General features: G+C 34.7%; 1 protein-coding gene across 4 annotated transcripts in view; it reads left to right on the top strand.

Annotated features, from left to right (window-relative positions):
- Positions 1 to 1,064: 1,064 nt before the first annotated feature.
- Positions 1,065 to 18,212, top strand: part of LOC113048391 (kinesin-like protein KIF21A) — a 42,620-nt gene continuing 25,472 nt past the window's right edge. For all 4 annotated transcript variants that reach the window (XM_026210176.1, XM_026210174.1, XM_026210175.1 and 1 more), the window contains exons 1-3: positions 1,065 to 1,374; positions 15,741 to 15,963; positions 17,806 to 17,988. In XM_026210176.1, the coding sequence (XP_026065961.1) occupies positions 1,331 to 1,374; positions 15,741 to 15,963; positions 17,806 to 17,988 (450 nt within the window). In that variant the 5' untranslated portion in view covers positions 1,065 to 1,330. The remainder of the gene's footprint in view (positions 1,375 to 15,740; positions 15,964 to 17,805; positions 17,989 to 18,212) is intronic.

Below are 18,212 nucleotides of genomic sequence, written 5' to 3'. Positions count from 1 at the left end.
TCTTTTCATTCAGACTGATATACTGTGAAGTTTGTCTAACAGCTGTGAAGTGTTTATCTTTAATACAACATTTTTTTTTTTTTTTTTTTACTTTTTTTTTCATTCAAACACTGACTTGTATTTGCTTTTATTATTGTTTTGTTTGAAACCCTACTTGGTTGGAAAATTTCACTGACAAGTTTTAATCTGCATCCCCAAAATGTAAATATATTTTATTTGATTTTTAACATTGTATGTGAATGAGTATTGACTTTGTCAAGTATGTCAACAATCTGTACATCAAGCTGTAATCAGCCTGTAAATAAAATACAACCAAACATATAGAAAGATTATGATTTTGTGAAACCTATCTATCTGTTTGTCTTGTCTATTGTCTGTATGTCTGTCTATTGTATTGTATCTATGTCTGTCTATTGTCTGTCTGTCGTACGTGCAATACTGCGTGTGTCCAAAGGGAGGTGCTCGAGTATTCGAAAGGCTTTTGTCATTATCTTTAGGTTAACCTGTTAAAAATGAATGAATGAATGAAAACAGTCAAAAAATTATTCAGACACCATATATATATATATATATATATATATATATATATATATATATATATATATATATATATATATATATATATATATATATATATATATATATATATTTACTAGTGGGTTCAGGACACTATAGCTCATTTATTTAAGTGAGGTAGCAAAATAGAGTTAACTGTGACATATTATACCCCACAAAAAAATTATTCATACAGTGGACTGCCAGTAAGATTGCTAAAAATTTGACCAGACATTATCTGACATGGTCAAGATGAAGTTGTTCTTACACAGTTCTTGACTTTTCTAAACAATAGCGAATACATTGTGATAAAATATGAAATGTTGAAGGTGTCTGAATAAATTGTACTGTATTGTTACTGTATAGGAAATGTTTTAGATATTTATTGGCTCATTTACATGTCCCACGCAACCGACCTATCCTGTCATTTGTGGTTTTGGTGTAGAGAAGAGGGCGTGGTCTGGCGTGCACGATAAAGGCGGAGCATGGTGATGTCATACTCAGGAGAGCATCGCTCTTTAGGACAGATGACTGTGTGTGAGCGAGCGCACTCATTCTCCGTTCAGCTCATTAAACATGTAAAGCGCTGCGCTGAACACGAGATGTTTTATTTCATATTTGCATTTCCTGTCAAAAGAGCACCCGTTTGGACCACTTAAGCTTTAGAATGGCAGAATAGACGCCGGGAGAGACGAACTGTTAGTGTGTCTGCTTCTTAAGCCGATAAAGAAAAGGAAATTCAGCTATATTTATCCCGTGTGTCCTGACCGGGAACATGTCTTCGGGACAAGATGAGAGCTCAGTGCGCGTGGCTGTCAGGTATAACATTATACATTTATTGTATGCAGTATATAGAAGAGCCTATGTAGTCTCACTGATGCTCCATATGTACCCGCCTCTAATGTACCTGCTACAATGTCACACTATCATCAGTGCTTTATGTTCTACACGAGCTCATTGTGTTTATGTAAACGCCTAGCGTTTAAAAATATAAGATTACATGCATGGATGTGGCATCTCTTATTTGTACCCTATTTTTAATCCTAAATCCGGCTGTAGGGCCTTATTGTGTTGATAAATATGGTTGTAGAATGCTGTAGAATATAAATTGTTAAAGTGTAGATTTTCTTTTATTTCTCTATCTGATCATGTCTGACTTCTGTTGATTACGAAGTGGGTCCAACTGTTACAGTATGGGATGTTACAGTATGGCCAAGGCCTTATTGTGTTTATATTGTTCCCATAATGATTAATAGATATGTAAATATAAGGCTATATATACTTTTTATATTACTCTTCTGGTTGTTATTAAATTGGACCAGATCATTACATTCATACTTTATTAGGCTTTAGGATGACATTTTTTATTGCCATCCGTATATTTATTTGTTTCCTTCTTGTGCACTAATGTGAATATATTGTGTAAGATCACTGTCTTTTATGTTGTACATAGGCTTTATTGTCTTGTTGTGTTTAAAAGCATGGACTCTTTATGTTTTGATATAAAAATGTATCATTTTCTTCATTTTTCTATATGCTTTGTTCTGGTGATCAAAGTAACACATGTGGGTCCAGGTTACTATATATTATATATCTCAGTAAGTCTCTAAGGCCTATTATGTTTATAATTAATATGCATGTTTTATTGATATGCAAATCAGATTTTTTTTTCTAATTTTCTGAATACATTATTCTACTGAGGTCTCTTGAGCTGAAGTGGGGCTAAATCTGAAAATGTTATACTGTTGTCAAGGTTTAGGTCACATTTCTATTGCTAGTCAAACTTCTTATTTACTTGGACAAATACCTTTGATTGTATGTTAAAGGGATAGTTCACTCAAAATTTGAGTTCAAAAATCATTTTCTCATCCATAATGTATAGTCTAATTTAAACCCTGTATATGTATGTTTCTTCTGTGAAACAGAAGAAGATGTTTTCAGTAATGTTTTTGTACAGTGAAAGTCTGTAGTACTGAAGTTTGTACCCCATTGACTTCCATTTTATGGACAGATTGTAGTATCACTTATATACTATTATAATGTTTAATAGTAATTGAGTTAAGTAATAATCTTTGGTAATAATATTAGATTTTATTTTTAATATTTCAGTTTTATCTTTAGTAATTTTTAGTAACCTATTTCACTTGCCAATGCAACGTTTATTTAAGATTTTCATTTATCTTTCATTTATCTTATTTCACTTTTATTTTAATTAACTTAATTTATTTTAATAGTTTTAATGACAATTAATAACAAAAATAAAAATAAAAATAAATAATAATAAAAAAAGCTGATTCCACACAAGAAAGTATGAAGGTGAGTAAAGGATGACAGAATGAGTGAACTGTCCCTTTAAGTGGTCTGTGCCGTTAAAGTCTGTGGGGGATAATATCTTAGAAATTATTTTATCTTCTTCATTAAACACATCCTTTTGTGACTAAATTGAAAGGACACACCGAATGCTTCTTTTTGTGGTTGGAAAAAGCTCGGTTGAAAAACAAAGGCCGTCTGTACGCTCATGTTACATTGTTCTGGCCTCAGGAGCTCTGGTTACTTGAAGTTGACAGACTTTGACCTGCAGCTCAGTTTGCTCAACATTTGGACTTAGGCCTGATGTCATTTACTCCACTTCTTTATTCTTCTGTCAAATTTCCATGAAGGCATCGTGTTTGCGTATGAAAGCCTGTCAGAGAGAAAACTTTATATGTGCTAAAACCGGTGCTGGATCCACATGAAAATGGTTTCGTTTATGACCTGGACAGTCTGAGAATTGATTTGTTTGACTTTTATTGATGAAAGAGGAAGGAATTCTGTATTGTTTACAGAAAATGTGAACGGTACTGTGTTTTATAATAGTCACATATCTGATCTTGAGTGTTTTAGCTTGGTAGGCATTTAAACAGTCCAGTACAGAACACATGAGTTTGTTAATCTGTCAAACTGAGGTAAACAAACAGGTCCAACTTAGAGTACAACCATGTTTTTCCGTGTATCTTGAACAATGTATTGCAAACATACAGACCCGTTGTTTGGGGTCATCGAGTTTCCATTAGGTGTGTGGAACATTAAACTGAATTTGTTATTATTCAAATAGCTACTAATTTATGGGCTATAAACATGTCAACATTTTAGCTAACTTTAACTTACTTTCTCTGAAGTGCTGCTCAAATGAATCCTATCTAATTTAGCTAATTTTGTAATAGCAGTTTAGGTAATGCTATAGTTTAGCTAATATTTAATTTAGAACTTTTTGTATAAGCGTAAGCATTTCGGTAATGTTGTGGTAACTTAGATAATATGTTAGAAGCAGCTATAGCTAATGCTATAATTTAACTAATATTTAGTTGTCTAGTTTATTTAATGGAAACAGTTCAGATAATAGAACCATTTAACTAATGCTTATTAGTTTAGCTGGAAAAAGTTTAGCTAATGCTATAGGCTACTTAATGTTTAGTAGATTAGCTAATTTAATAGAAGTACAGTAGTTTTGCTAATGTAATATGCTATAGACTATAGCGCCCCTTATGGCAAAGCTGAGTTTACAACACATACATTGTAATGAAATACTTAAAACATTTGAATTAAGTGAAACTGAACTGACATAATAAGAAGTGTGCTTGTGTGGAGTATGTTCAGTCCTTAAGAAGTTGCTTTAGTTGACATAAGGCACATTTCCAGTTTCTTCGGTATCGGCCCCAATACTGTGCTCCTGTAAAAATGCCCAATACCAAAAGCCAATACTACATAGGGTGTGACACTGACAACAGAGATTAGAATTAAGTTATTAGAGATTAAGGATGTCTACGAACTTAAGTACATGTAAGTAATTAATATAATGTTCAATATTCATGCCTGTATAGCGGATGTGTACGAGCTGATAAGCAGAGTGCGATAGAGTACGTGGCTGTGCAGATGTGCTAGCTTGTCGAGTGAATATCTCACACAGACATCACTGGAAAGTTTGTAGTTTGGTCAGATGTCAAAAGCAAGCAACACAGTTTACAGGATACTAAAGTTATGTGACGTAATGAGAGCGATGGAGTGAGAGAGAGTCAGAGAGCACGCACTTCTGTTGCATGATCTTAATTGCTGTTGACTTCATTAGTGAATGCATTTGGATTGAAACTAAATCGTAAATATAAACCAAACATTATAGGGGTATTCATTATAAACAACATTTATTTTAAACGTCAAGCATACACGACTAGCAGACTGTGTACTTCACTAGACTAGAAGTGTCTTCTGCGCCAATGCAAACGTGTGCATGCAGCGCAAGTTTAGCTTGCCCTGAATTTATGTTTTTTATTTACGTGAGGGTCCTTGTACAGTGCGCGTGACAAAGATTACATCAAAATAGTACGGGCATACTCCTTTGATGTATGGAGTGGTTCACTGCATTACAGTATTGAGCTGCTGCGATGAAGTCGCTTTATTCATTATTTAAATGAACAGTGAAGGTAACAAAAGCTTATACAATAGGGGTGCACAATATACCATCAGCTGCGTGATTTCACATAGAGCAGCTGTTACTTCACGGAGCCGTTGTAAACCAGCTAGATGCGAAAGTCCAAGCTAATAATGAACGTTGATTTGCGGAGCTTGTCAGTTAACAACGGCTCTGTGGAGTAACAGCTGCTCTATGTGAAATCAAGCACCTGATGGAATTTACTGCTGATTAGAGAACCGGCTTTACTGACGAGATGCGCATTAATCATTGGCCGATATATATTGTGCACCCCATTATACAATATATTTTAACAGGTATAATTAAGGTTGAAAATAACTGGAGAAAATATCTGTTTGCTAACTGAAGCCAACTAACATGACTGTCCTTCTTCTTCTTCTTCTTCTTCTTCTTTTGTCTCTGTGCCCAATATTTGTAAATAAATAAATAAATAAAAAAAGTGGTATCAGTGCATCACTATATCTTGGAATTGCTTTAAAAAATGTCTTTAAACTGTGTATCAGTGGCTTTCCTCTCCAAGGGGAATGACATCAGTAATTTGGTGGCTGGCATAGGATAATAAAAACAGTAGCAGTCTTTAAGTCCTTTTAAAATGAAGTTACAGTCGAAGGCCCTGAAATTTAAACTTTGAGTTAATGGAAGACAAGTCATCATTCTTCTTTGTTTGTGAGTCCAAAGTCATGGCAACTGTTTAATTATCATTACGTCAATGGCAGTATCTCTAGTTTGCAAAACCACCTCTGATGATGCCTGAAGCTGTGTATTTTTACTCGCTAGAAAGACATGTGATTTGGTAACCTTAGTCATTTTTTATTTAATCCAGGCTGCGGTTGGTTGTTGATATAGTACCAGTCTCTACCTGTTACACTGTTGCTTTCAAAGCACTTCATTTATCTTGTGTTCAGAGACTCCTGGATTCATTCATCTGTTGTTCTCCTAATTTGACATTGAATAGATTTCTGATGCTCATTGGGGACTACTTTAACCAAGGGCCATTTTTGGTTATGGATATGTCAGCATGTTTATCATCAAAAGTCGTAATGCTGTGAATTTATTCTTGAAAGAAGTGATTTTTTTGCTTTTGCATGGCAATAAACACTTGTCATACTTCTGTGATACAGCTGAAAGTATTTGACAGCATGTTTATAAGGGCTTTACATGTGTAGGTTTGAGCAGTTCTCTTGTGGCCTATAAGATTCCACCACTGGTATATTCAATACCACCAGTCACAGAATTAATATTTTAAGCCCCTGGTCTTAACAACTCGCTGCTTTGTCGAATTACTCTCTGAGTTTTACGAATTGGTCTGAGGCTTGTGTTGCAGATGAGAGTATCTCTGTTTGGTTATAGCACACATAGCTTATCACTTATCTGACCTATTTTCATATTATCTTTAGTCTGTAAGACTGTGTGTCGAACATCCGTTACTGAGAAACTGAATCAAAATCTTTCCTTTGGTAAAAATATCACCATCATGAGATGTAAAACAGTTAGTTTGGCTGGCTTCTTCAGGCGGTCAAATGTAAAACAGCAAAGCTGTTTTGCTGATTTGAAAAAAGTCTCAAATGCTCACCAAGTCTGCATTTATTTGATTGAAAATACAGTAAAAAAAAAAAAAAAAAAAGTGAAATATTTCTGCAATTTATGAGAACTATTTTTTATGTAATTTATTCCTGTGCCATTACTCCAGTTTTCAATGTCATACCATCCTTCAGGAATCATTATATTATGTTGTGCTCAGTTATTATCAGTATTATTGGTTCTTGTTATTATCATTATTGAAAACAATTTTGCTGCTTATTTCTCTCTTTTTTGTTTTAATCTTACATACACCAAACTTTTCAATGGCAGTTTCAATATTACAGTTTTAACTGTATGTTTTATTAAATAAATGCTGATCTTAACAGTGATGACCTTTATGACCTTAAGTATCCCAAATCTGACATAGTATGTATATGAAAGTATATGAAAGATACATAAAATACAATTTCAATAGGTTCTGTGTATTTAACCTCTGCATTCTTGAGAGTAGCCTGACTGGGCATAATAGTTCCAGATTTTCAGAAGTAGTAAAATGGGTGGACTAGATGAAATCAAGAGCTCCACCTTCTGTGGTAATTTATTTGTTTAGGTCTGATCATGATTATTTATGAGCCAGCAGAGCAGAACCAACCCTAGAAAACCATCTGTCATGTGAATTGATGAGTTAGCAGACTCATGTGCATACTGGGTTGGGGTGGTTGTGTATACACAGACAATGGCTTTAATTAACGGCTTTAGTTGCTTTAATATTTACTTAAACATGGGAGGCATCTGTGCATGTTAAAGGCCTTGTTGAAGAGTTAGACGCAACAATTTCCACCACAGCTATTCTTGAAAAGCCCAAAATATGTACAGTATATCTCTCTTCTGTCACTTGGTCTCTTATTTGGCTTTTTTTCCCATCCCTCTGTTTCCCCTTATACTGTATAATGTATCTAGTTTAAATAGAAAAGTGCTTTTATTTAGGCCCTACTCCATAGAAATATCTTGTGATTTGCTTTTAAAACAGCAAATGTGCTGATTATGGACACAGTTTATAAAAATACATTATTAGGAGATCCATAGTTTTTTTTTTTTTTTCACCACCAACATAATTGTAAAAACAACTAAACATATACATTTTCAAAGGAATATTAAAATACGGATGACTTAGTTGTCTTTACAGTAAAAAAAAAGAAAAAAGAAAAAGAAAAAACAGCACACTTTTGTGCCGATGAGCTTATGGGAGTAGACATGGGTGGATGTTTTGGGTCCTTGTTTTCTTGTTTTTTTTTTTTTTTTTTGCTCCTGTCTGAACCTTATAGGGCGGCAGTCGAACAACATCACAGTCACCTATGACCTTCCTGTCCATAACCCTTAGATGTGTGCAGTAAGACCTTTGAGCAGGCAGTCAGCCAGTATGGACATTTCCTGGATGTGCAGGTCAACCTAACTTAATTTGCACTTTTTTATAGAGTGATCGGGCACAGCTGATGCTGCAAAAATACTCCCCCATTTTTAGACATGCTCATCCTGACAGCATTTTAAAAGATGTTTGAACCAATTTAAGCTTAATGTACAACATCTGTTACTGTTCATGCAGAAGATAACCACAAAAAAAATATAATAAAATAGTAGTTTTTAAAAGTTGACAGTTATGCATTTACAGTGGAAGTCTGGAATGTATTGTATACATTTTTTTTGTTTGGTTTTATTTTCTAGCAGTGCACATTAAACGTAAAACAATAATAATAAAAAGAAATGTAGTTCCAAATAAGCTTTGAAGTTAATAAATAGAAAAACATGTTGTCGAAAGTGCCCAAATAATTTATTGATGTTATTTTTCATGTGTATTTAGTTAATTAATTTTATTTGTTTGTTTGTTTTTGTAGTATTGGGAAATTTTTTGCAGTAACAGGGCTGGCACAGATATACTGTAAATATCATTATTTTTTTTAATTAAAATGAGTTATTGTAAAATCTCTCTATTGTAAAATGCTGTGAATATCCTGAATATGTAGACTTGAATATCAGTTCAATATAATATGTACATTTTTATCGTCATTCTAGATTTTAATTGTTTGATACAGTGAAGAATGTCAAGATACAAATTAGAGACACATAGCTGTTATTAACTATAATTAACTTTAATATATTTAATATAGTTTAATATAGCAATGTTACATTTTAGCTTAAATTTAACATGATATAATAGTTTGCGTACCATATATAATAGTTCTCTCAATAAATACAAGATTCTTCTTTTTTTAAGTAATACGAAGCCAGTTTGTGGCATGTTTGTGGAAAGTTGCAACAGAGTTAGTGAAAAGGGATTAAAACAGTGTTTTCTTTTTAGAACGGACTGGAAATTTGACATCACATGCTTGTGCTTCCTGTGGTATTACATAAGAAATCAAGCTTGTTTGTACCTGTTTATTAGGTTATTTAAATGAAATTCAAATTAAAACCCTATAGAAGCCCTGAAACTCAAAACTAATCCATGCAAAGCCAACACTTCAATCAGGCTTTTAATCAGGACAATACAACACAGATAATGTGACGTTTTGTTGACTGTTCAAGGATGGCAAACGGAAAATGAAGGCGGGGAATTCCTCACATCCCATTTCTGTCTCATGTGCACTCGCTGTAGTCTCATTTACACCAGACTATTTTGTTTGGGTTACACAAACTTTTATTGAATGTTTGAAGAGTCAATGTGTACACGCTCACATAAATACATATTCAAAAGTAATCGTGTAACCTGAAGTAGCCAGATTTCAGTTGGTTGGGCTTGGGAGCCCCGCTCTATGGTCCAGTTAGATGGATTAATAAAGAAAAAAAAAATAGTTTTTGCCCTTTGTCATTTACATTTCATCAGGTTAAAATCTTAAAGCTCAAACTTTACGCTTGATTTATTTGTAACACATTAACTTTGAATTATGATGTGAACCCACCTGGATAGGATATTGCTTGGAAATGTATTGTTGTTTTTGGCTTAGCTGTATGATATATCATAAACAGAAGAATGTTCCTTACCACATGCTGCCATACTGTACGTCATCCATCTCCATCTAGCCTAATCGTTCTTTTTGTTTTCGCTCTTCTGATCGGTTTTCTCTTTCTGCAAAGTGTATAGGTATAGCAATATGAGCCAGCACCCAAAATACTTTCAGAACACTCTAAAGCAGTTTTGTATTCTATTGTTCATGGCTCTGTGTGAAGAAGTGTTTGTCCCCGTTAAAACTGTGGTTTATCACACCTGAGTTACATTTTTCTAGCCACACCCAGGCCTGATTACTGCAACACCGCTTCGCAATCAAGAAATCTCTTAAATAGGACCTACCTGACAAAGTGAAGTAGAACAAAAGATCCCTTTAAAGCTAGACATCATGGCGAGATCCAAAGAAATTCAGAAAGAAAGTAATTGAGATCTATCAAGCTGGGAAATGTTATAAAGCCATTTCTAAATCTTTGGGACTCCAGCGAACCACAGTGAGAACCATTGTTCACAAATGGCAAAAACATGGAACAGTGGAGAACCTTCCCAGGAGTGACCGGCCGACCAAAATTACCCCAAGTGCACAGCGATGACTCATCACAAAAGACCCCACAACAACATTCAAAGAACTGCAGGCTTCACTTGCCTCAGTTAAGGTCAGTGTTCATGACTCTACCGTAAGAAAGAGACTGGGCTAAAATGGTTTGCAATGCAATGAGTTCCAAGATGAAAACCGCTGCTGAGCAAAAAAGAACATAGAGATCTCAGTTTTGCCAGAAAACATCTTTGATGATCACCAAGACTTTTGGGGAAATTCTCTGTTGACTGACGAAACAAAAGTTTAACTTTTTGGAAGGTGTGTGTCCCATTAAGTCTGCCATAAAAGTAACACCACATTTCAGAAAAAGAACATCATACCAACATTAAAATATGGTGGTGGTAAGTGTGATGGTCTGGGGCTGTTTTGCTGCTTCAGGACCTGGAAGGAGCCTGTTCTCCAACAAAAAACGACCATATAGGTTGTTTGTGCAAGCACCTTATTACGACCTATATTTACGTTTTAAAGTTAAGCGCCCTCTAGCGGGTGTAAAAATAATGACAGTATCGCATTGCGTCTGTCGTCATGAAATGACATATCACGTCATTACCAATCAAAACGCACGTTTATTTAAATGCAATGTGTGGGCTTTTTACACCGATCTCACAGTATTTCCTACATATTTTACTACATTGCTTATTCGTTCGAATGACCACACCTAACCCCACCCCTAAACCTAACCCTAACAGAAATCATGCTAAATTATGATTTATTGAGTATATACATTTTCATGCACATCTGTTCCCTGGGATCGAACCCATGATAGCTTGATTACATATCAAGGTATAACGCAATAATCTACTAACTGAGCTACACGAAACACAAACCAGAGTGCAAATAAAACAGTACAAAACATTAATATGAAAACAATGTTTTGCCGATAGGGGCACAATTGTAGGATACGCTCTTATGAGTCGTATTTCAGGGATTTGGACAAACGACCTATACGAGCGTATTGATTGGAGGACAGGTTGCCTGGAAGACTTGCTGTGATAAATGGAACCATGAATTCTGCTGTTCATCAAAAAATCCTGAGGGAGATCTGTTCATCTGTTCGTGACCTCAAGCTGAAGCAAACGTGGGTTCTGCAGCAGGACAATGATCCAAAACACACCAGCAAGTCTACTTCTTAATGGCTGAAAAAATAAAAAAGAAGACTTTGGAGTGGCCTAGTCAAAGTCCTGACTTGAATCCTATTGAGATGTTGTGGCATGACCTTTAAAAGGCAGTTCATGCTCAAATCCTCCAATGTGGCTGAATTACAACAATTCTGCATAGATGAGTGGACCAAAATTCCTCCATGGCGCTATAACAGACTCATTCCAAGTTATCGTAAATGCTTATTTGCAGTTGTTGCTTCTAAGGGTAGCCCAACCAGTTATTATGTTTGGGGGGAAATAGTTTTTCACACAGGGCCATGTCATTTTGGATTTTCTTTTCCCTTAATGATAAAAATGTGTTCACTTGTGTTATCTTTTACTAATATTTAAATTTGTTTGATGATCTGAATCATTAAAGTGTGACAAATAAGAAATCAGGAAGGGGGCCAACACTTTTTCACACCACTGTATATGACCTGCTAAATCACAAAGATTTGCATAGGACTAATATTTTCACAGGACCTCTGTGTTCGGTGAAATATGGTAGATGGTTTGTGGGGGAATTTTATCTTTACAATTTACAGATGATTTGCATGGGATTAACATAACAGACAACCTAAAATTATTACAAATCACTAGAGGTCACCATGGCAATACTAATTCCATTTGTATAAGACTTTACTGTAAATACACGGCCAATGCATTTTAAGCCCAATAGAGTTACCTTCAAATGTCTATGCCATTAAATTGGTAAACTAATTAAATTAGCTAGCTAGAAAAACGCAGTAATTTCTGTTATAATGCCATCTATACAAAGTTCAGTTATTTGTTCAACTGTTTCCAGATACCATAGTTCCAACAAATTACAGGTCTCGAGCTTTGGGTGGAAGTTTGATTTATTGTTCGGGAATGTGGTTTGAATGACTGCTGCTGTATTACTATGGTTTTGAGAAACTGGAATAACTAGGTAATTAATTTTTTTCCAGAATGCATCTAACTGGAAGCTAATCTTACTGGAATACTATTTTAAGATATGGCAATTTGAAATGTACAAATTTGTACGAATTCATATGAATTAGCTAACAATTGTTGCCAAAATGTAAAATAGTTACGTAGTGCCATGAGATTGTGAGGTTCTTTTACTAGTTTTTAGTCAAAATCACTTGGTCTGCCAGCCTTGTAAACAGGATGCATGTTATACTGTTTGTTGGCAGGCAGGTTAAAAGCTTTGCACCCTGATATTTACCTGTACATTTTTAAGGTAGTTCTTAGCATTTTTGTTTGTAATATAATTCACTCGGATCTGTGGGTGCGCCCTCAAATAGATGTTTCAGGTTTAATAGATGAAAGTTATTATCTTAATTATTATAATGACTGCAACTGTCATGAAGTCCCATTATAGTTTTTTTAAAGTGTGTATTGTAGATATCGCAAACATGTTACCTGTTAGCTGATTACTAGTATCACTCAAAGGAATCCAGACCGATCGGTATGTTTATTAGTCATACTATCCAGAATCAATGGAAAGTGTGATATCAGGGTTAATCCATGTTATTTTGTGTTGACACTATGGAGCATATTTTAACATATTTTGTCATATTATAAACAGACACTGGAACTGAGAAACTGATTGATTCATTGATTCATAGATTCATTGATTCATTGATTGATTGTGAATTTTGATTGAGACAAATCTTTAATAGGGTCATACTTTTTTAGGGCAGGATGGATCAGAACTTACCCATCTGTCTCCATCTGCTTTATTTGAATTTACAATTTTTTTACATTGTTTATGTTGGGAGTTCTCCTTAGTTCACTGTTTAAGATCATTGTGAGCTTGTCCCATAGAAGACAAAATGGACCCTTGTCCCTTGTGCTTCTGGGTAATGACTGTTTGACCTGTAAAACATGGTCCAATCCACTTAAGCTACTGATCTTTTTCATGGGAAAGAGGAGGCCGTGGAGATGTCTTTGTCACTGTAATCGCAGTAATGAGGCCTTTGGGTTGAGGTAAACGGGTTCAGTCAGAATCTGAGCTTTATTTGATGCCTCGTGAACAATGTGTGACCCTCCCCATGCATAACATTAATTGATACAGTATATAACAAAAAAATCCTTTGAACTTAACTTAAATCTTAAATAAGTTCTCAAATGCATCATAAAAAGTATTCCATATGTATCAGGTAGTTTACTCGAAGTCTTCTGAAAAGTCACAATTGTTTTATATAATGAAAAGATTCCCATATAAACATTGGAACCTTAAAGCTTTGAATGTTAAATGTGTCCATTTGTGTTTCAAAGATAAATGAAAGTCTTATGAGTTTTGATTAATGATTATTTTAGTGCATTTGAGGATTTTTTTGGGGGGGGGGGGGGGGGTCCAAAAATAATTCTTATTGCTTGGATCAAATGATCATTTGTGTCGACATATATTTTATGAGCATTGGTTATGTTATGAGAAAAACAGCTTTAGTACTGTGTGATTATACTTTTATGTGGCAAATTAATAAACAATTTAGACTCAGTTTGCCAGTTATCTTATCAATAAAACTTTGCATGTTTCAGAACAACACAAGGCAATGTTAAAATCCGGAATAAATGAGCATTTTAATTTTTTTTGACAAATTTTTTGAGTGACTAAGTCAATGACTCACTTATGAAGTTACTTGTTTCTTTGCTGGACGAGTCAGTGTTTTTATATATATATATATATATATATATATATATATATATATATATATATATATATATATATATATATATATATATATATATATATATATACATATATATATGTATATATATGTATATGTGTATCTTAGGTGCAAGGTGGAATGAGCATTGGTTACTCAAAATTGTCTTTCTTGCATCCTGCCAGATTGAATCCCTAAATAAACAATCCTGTTTCAGATAAACACTGGGTGTTCATTTGAACCTAATTCTCAAATCTGTCAGACGACTCACTAGAGGGTTTTGTGGAAGCTGTTGAAATGGGAAACGTTTTTCAGTCTCATAAATGTCTCACAATATCTTTTACAGTACATATAATTACACATGTAGAGGCATAGTATGGTCTCGCATTGACATCATTTGTGGTTGAGGGGTTCTTGGCGTGCATTTAGGTTAACAAGACCAATTTATATATCCTCAAGATTTTAAAGATTTATAGTGGTCAAAGGTCGGCATTGTAACATGGCTTATTTTTTAGTTGTATTTTCATTTTAACCCTTCTAAGCTGCGTAGAATGCGCTGGCACACATGAGTAGCTCTGAAACGAGGAACAAAGTTAACCCTTGAATGCCTGTTTTCAGGATTTTAGAGGGTTTGGAGACAGTGGAGATGTCACTGGAAAAGACTGGACACTTAATAGTGTCTGACTAGCATTACTCTCTTAAAAGTGACCTCACAACTGAAAGAGAGAAAATAAGCTTGTAGCTGGGAAATCATGTCACTAACGGAGGTTAAGAACAGAGTTTAAATTATTAGGATACTGATTCATATAACAGAATTGTATATGAAATCTGCATACGAAAGTTTTCACACATTTTTTTTTTATATTTTGATGGGCTATAGCAACTGATTTGCCTTTGGCTTGCCTTACAGAAAGACACATAGTTGACATGTCTAGAACATTTTATTGTAATTTTTGTTACATTGTAATTACATGTATTCTAAATAATAATTAATAAGAACATAATTTCAAAATAGAATTGCATTCATGTAAGTGCACTTTGTAAGTGTTTCTTGTAATATAGTTCAAGACATTTTAATTTTACCTTCTTTCTGAACATTTGCATTGCTTTATTTATTGCATTCGGACACATTGTAACTTCTGCATGGATAAATGAAAGATCTACTTTAAAAATCAATGGAATAAGGGCTAATAAAGTAAAAGGCAGAGCAGCAAGTTGTCTTGAAGGAAATAATTAAATAAAGAAAACAGAAAATATGAGTAAATGAATCCCAGGGTGTGACTGTTTTTTCTCTTGCTCTCCTCTAACAGAACGCGTCTGTTCATGAACAAACTCAGGATTGGAGTGTCTTTGTCACTTTCCATGAATACAGTATACTTGACCATTAGAGGCACAAATCCCAAGGTTTTTTATTTTTGTTGTTGTTGTTTTTTGCTTTTCATAGTTTAGTATACAAACCATTATGGAACACAACTTACCTAGCATGGATAGCTTTTAAATCACATTTTTTATTAACTGTTAAAATAGGAACTTCAGCCTGTCACACCTCAAAGATCTTGACTTCTTTTACTGTATTTTCAAAAAAAAAAAAAAAAAAGTTTATCAACTCAATGTCAATAAATATCAAATATCAGATCAATAGATTATTGGAATATCAAATATACACACTTTTTAACTGTCGTGCAAGAATTCGTCATTATGTTCTTTCAAAAATATTTTTTAATCTGACTTTTTTTTTTTTTTAAATCTAACACTGTGATTTCAAGATAAAAACATTTATTCAGATAAACAATTTGTCTCTTTCTTCCAGGGTTCGTCCACAGCTGGCAAAGGAAAAGATAGAGGGATGTCACATCTGCACATTCGTGACCCCTGGGGAGCCCCAGGTTGTTCTGGGAAAGGACAAGGCCTTCACCTTTGACTATGTTTTCGACATGGACTCGCAGCAGGACAGTATCTACAGCAACTGCACTGAGAAACTCATCGAAGGCTGTTTTGAAGGATATAATGCCACTATCTTCGCCTATGGACAGGTAAGGCTGTAAAATAACAAGAAACCCAGTGATGAAATGAAGTCATTCAATCCACACTGAAAATGTTTGGGTTTTTAGCCCAGTTCTTAACTTTTAACGATGGGTGCAGAGGTTTTCCATTTTAGGTAAGAATTTCATTATTATTATTGGTTTTATTGTTAGATTAAATGTTACGAACACAGTTTTCAGCACACTCTCATGGCAATTCTTAACTATGTTCAGTATTTATACACTAGTTTTCCATATGAATTGCATTATACCAATTCATATGAAATCATCACCACATAAGATTTTATTTTAGTAAATTGTCTCATTTTAACTGTGTAATAGAACCAGTTCAAAAAGCTTTTCAAAGCTTGTTGTGTGTTCTTGCTTTATAGGGAAAATATTTAATTAAATCCTTAAATTGTTTTCAACTCGGTTATAAATCATCAAATTTTATAGTTAAATTAGTTTAAACTTATCTGTTCAAGTGTAATACTGAGGCGATTACCGTGTAAAGTGTAAGTAGTTTTGTAGGCCGACTCAGACGTTAGAATCATTCTTTTGAAAAAAATGTTTTGTACAAGAAAGTATTTAATGTTTAAGAATATAACTTGAAAATATCTTGGACTTGTGTTATCCACAGACCTTAAGTCAGGCATTTAACTAAAAACTTAAAACTTTTGGCCTGCAACATGACCTCATCCCTGCAGCTCTCTATTGAGATCTCCATTGTTTTGTGCCAGATTAAATAAATGAAAAAAAAAATAAAATAAATAGTTATTCATTTAAAAGCATGGACCCTCAAATAGTTTCAGTGAATTTAGCTGTTAGTAGTTTGTGTTAGTAGCTTGTTTCAGGGAAAATGTCGGAAACTTAACAATGATGATGCTGAAGTCATGCAACTGTGCTTTAGTTCATTTATAGCCTGCACTTATCTTTTTAATTCTGCCAATTGTATTTAGGCAATTCATAATAGTTACATTGCTAACTACATTTTATTGGGATAACAAGTAACTTCTTTATTATGATGGCACACACTGCTCCGGGTGTGTTCACTGTTGTGTCACTTTTATTTCAAGTACTAAATATATAAATGTATACATTTTAACTTATCATTGCTGTTGTTCTGTATCACTGTTATATCAACAAAAACTTGGTAACTGTTATTTATTAAGGCAAAGCAGTTGTGGACTGTGGAGCATGCTGCACATCAAGCAAGGCAAACAAACCATGAAACTAATGCCAGAACATGAACGATGGACATGTTCTGACAAGAACGCTGCATTTTTTTTTTTTTTTTTTTGAACAATAATAGATTACTAAAAGGGTCTTAATTTCCTCAGCGCCAATGTATTGCCCCGCCCCCCATAGAGTGAGTGTATTTTTGTCTTAAGTTCTTTCTTTGAATAATGATTTAAAAAACTGTCCCTCATGAGAGTCCCTACTTTTCGTCAGGCTTTTCTGGCTTTGTTAATTCTCCCCCTGTTGTTCGATGGCCTTGTCTTCCTGTCAGTGGGTGATGTGCGCATAGGCCCTGTGTGTCATTCCTCTGTGTGTCTATGGCTACAGAGACCCCAAACTTCCTTTGTCTGGGCTGTCACTCCCCCTTTCTAGCCTTAGCTAAAAGAAAATTCACAGTCAACAGCACAGGCCGGATTTTCCCAAGAGCCTAGCTTTTGTTGTTGTTGTTTTTTTTAGACCTAAATATGTTTTGACACTCTGTGGAAAGGTAGAGGGAATTTTCTGAAATATTCCTTTAATGTACAATGAGGAACTTTGAAACGCATCATAAGTTCATTAATATTATCCTCTGTTTGAGTGGTTTTGTTCACCTCACATCCCTCTGAATCTTTCCAGACCGGTTCGGGAAAGACTTACACCATGGGCACGGGCTTTGATGTGAACATCACTGATGAGGAGCTGGGAATTATTCCACGGGCGGTCAGCCACCTCTTCAGGGGCATCGAGGAGCGCAGAAAGGCCGCCACAGAACAAGGGCGACCCGTACCTGAGTTTAAGATCAACGCCCAGTTCTTGGAGGTAAATAACAACCTCATCTGTCATTTTCACTTACCTTTAGCGATCTTTCGACTGACAGATTTATGTTGAGTTGGTTTAAATGTATCCTCTGATAAGTGTAACAGAGCTGCTGTCGTGCCGGCATGTGAAGGGTGGTGTTGACAACCTGCCACATGTATAACACACCTGTCTCAACTTTGTCAGAGTTTGGCAGAGGTTGGAGATAGCATGCATGTCTGAGCTTG

Source organism: Carassius auratus, chromosome 29 (assembly GCF_003368295.1).
Source record: "Carassius auratus strain Wakin chromosome 29, ASM336829v1, whole genome shotgun sequence".
Taxonomy (NCBI): Eukaryota; Metazoa; Chordata; class Actinopteri; order Cypriniformes; family Cyprinidae; genus Carassius; species Carassius auratus.
The sequence above is the reverse complement of the archived record's forward strand: the minus strand, read 5'-3'. Positions and strand labels throughout refer to the sequence as shown.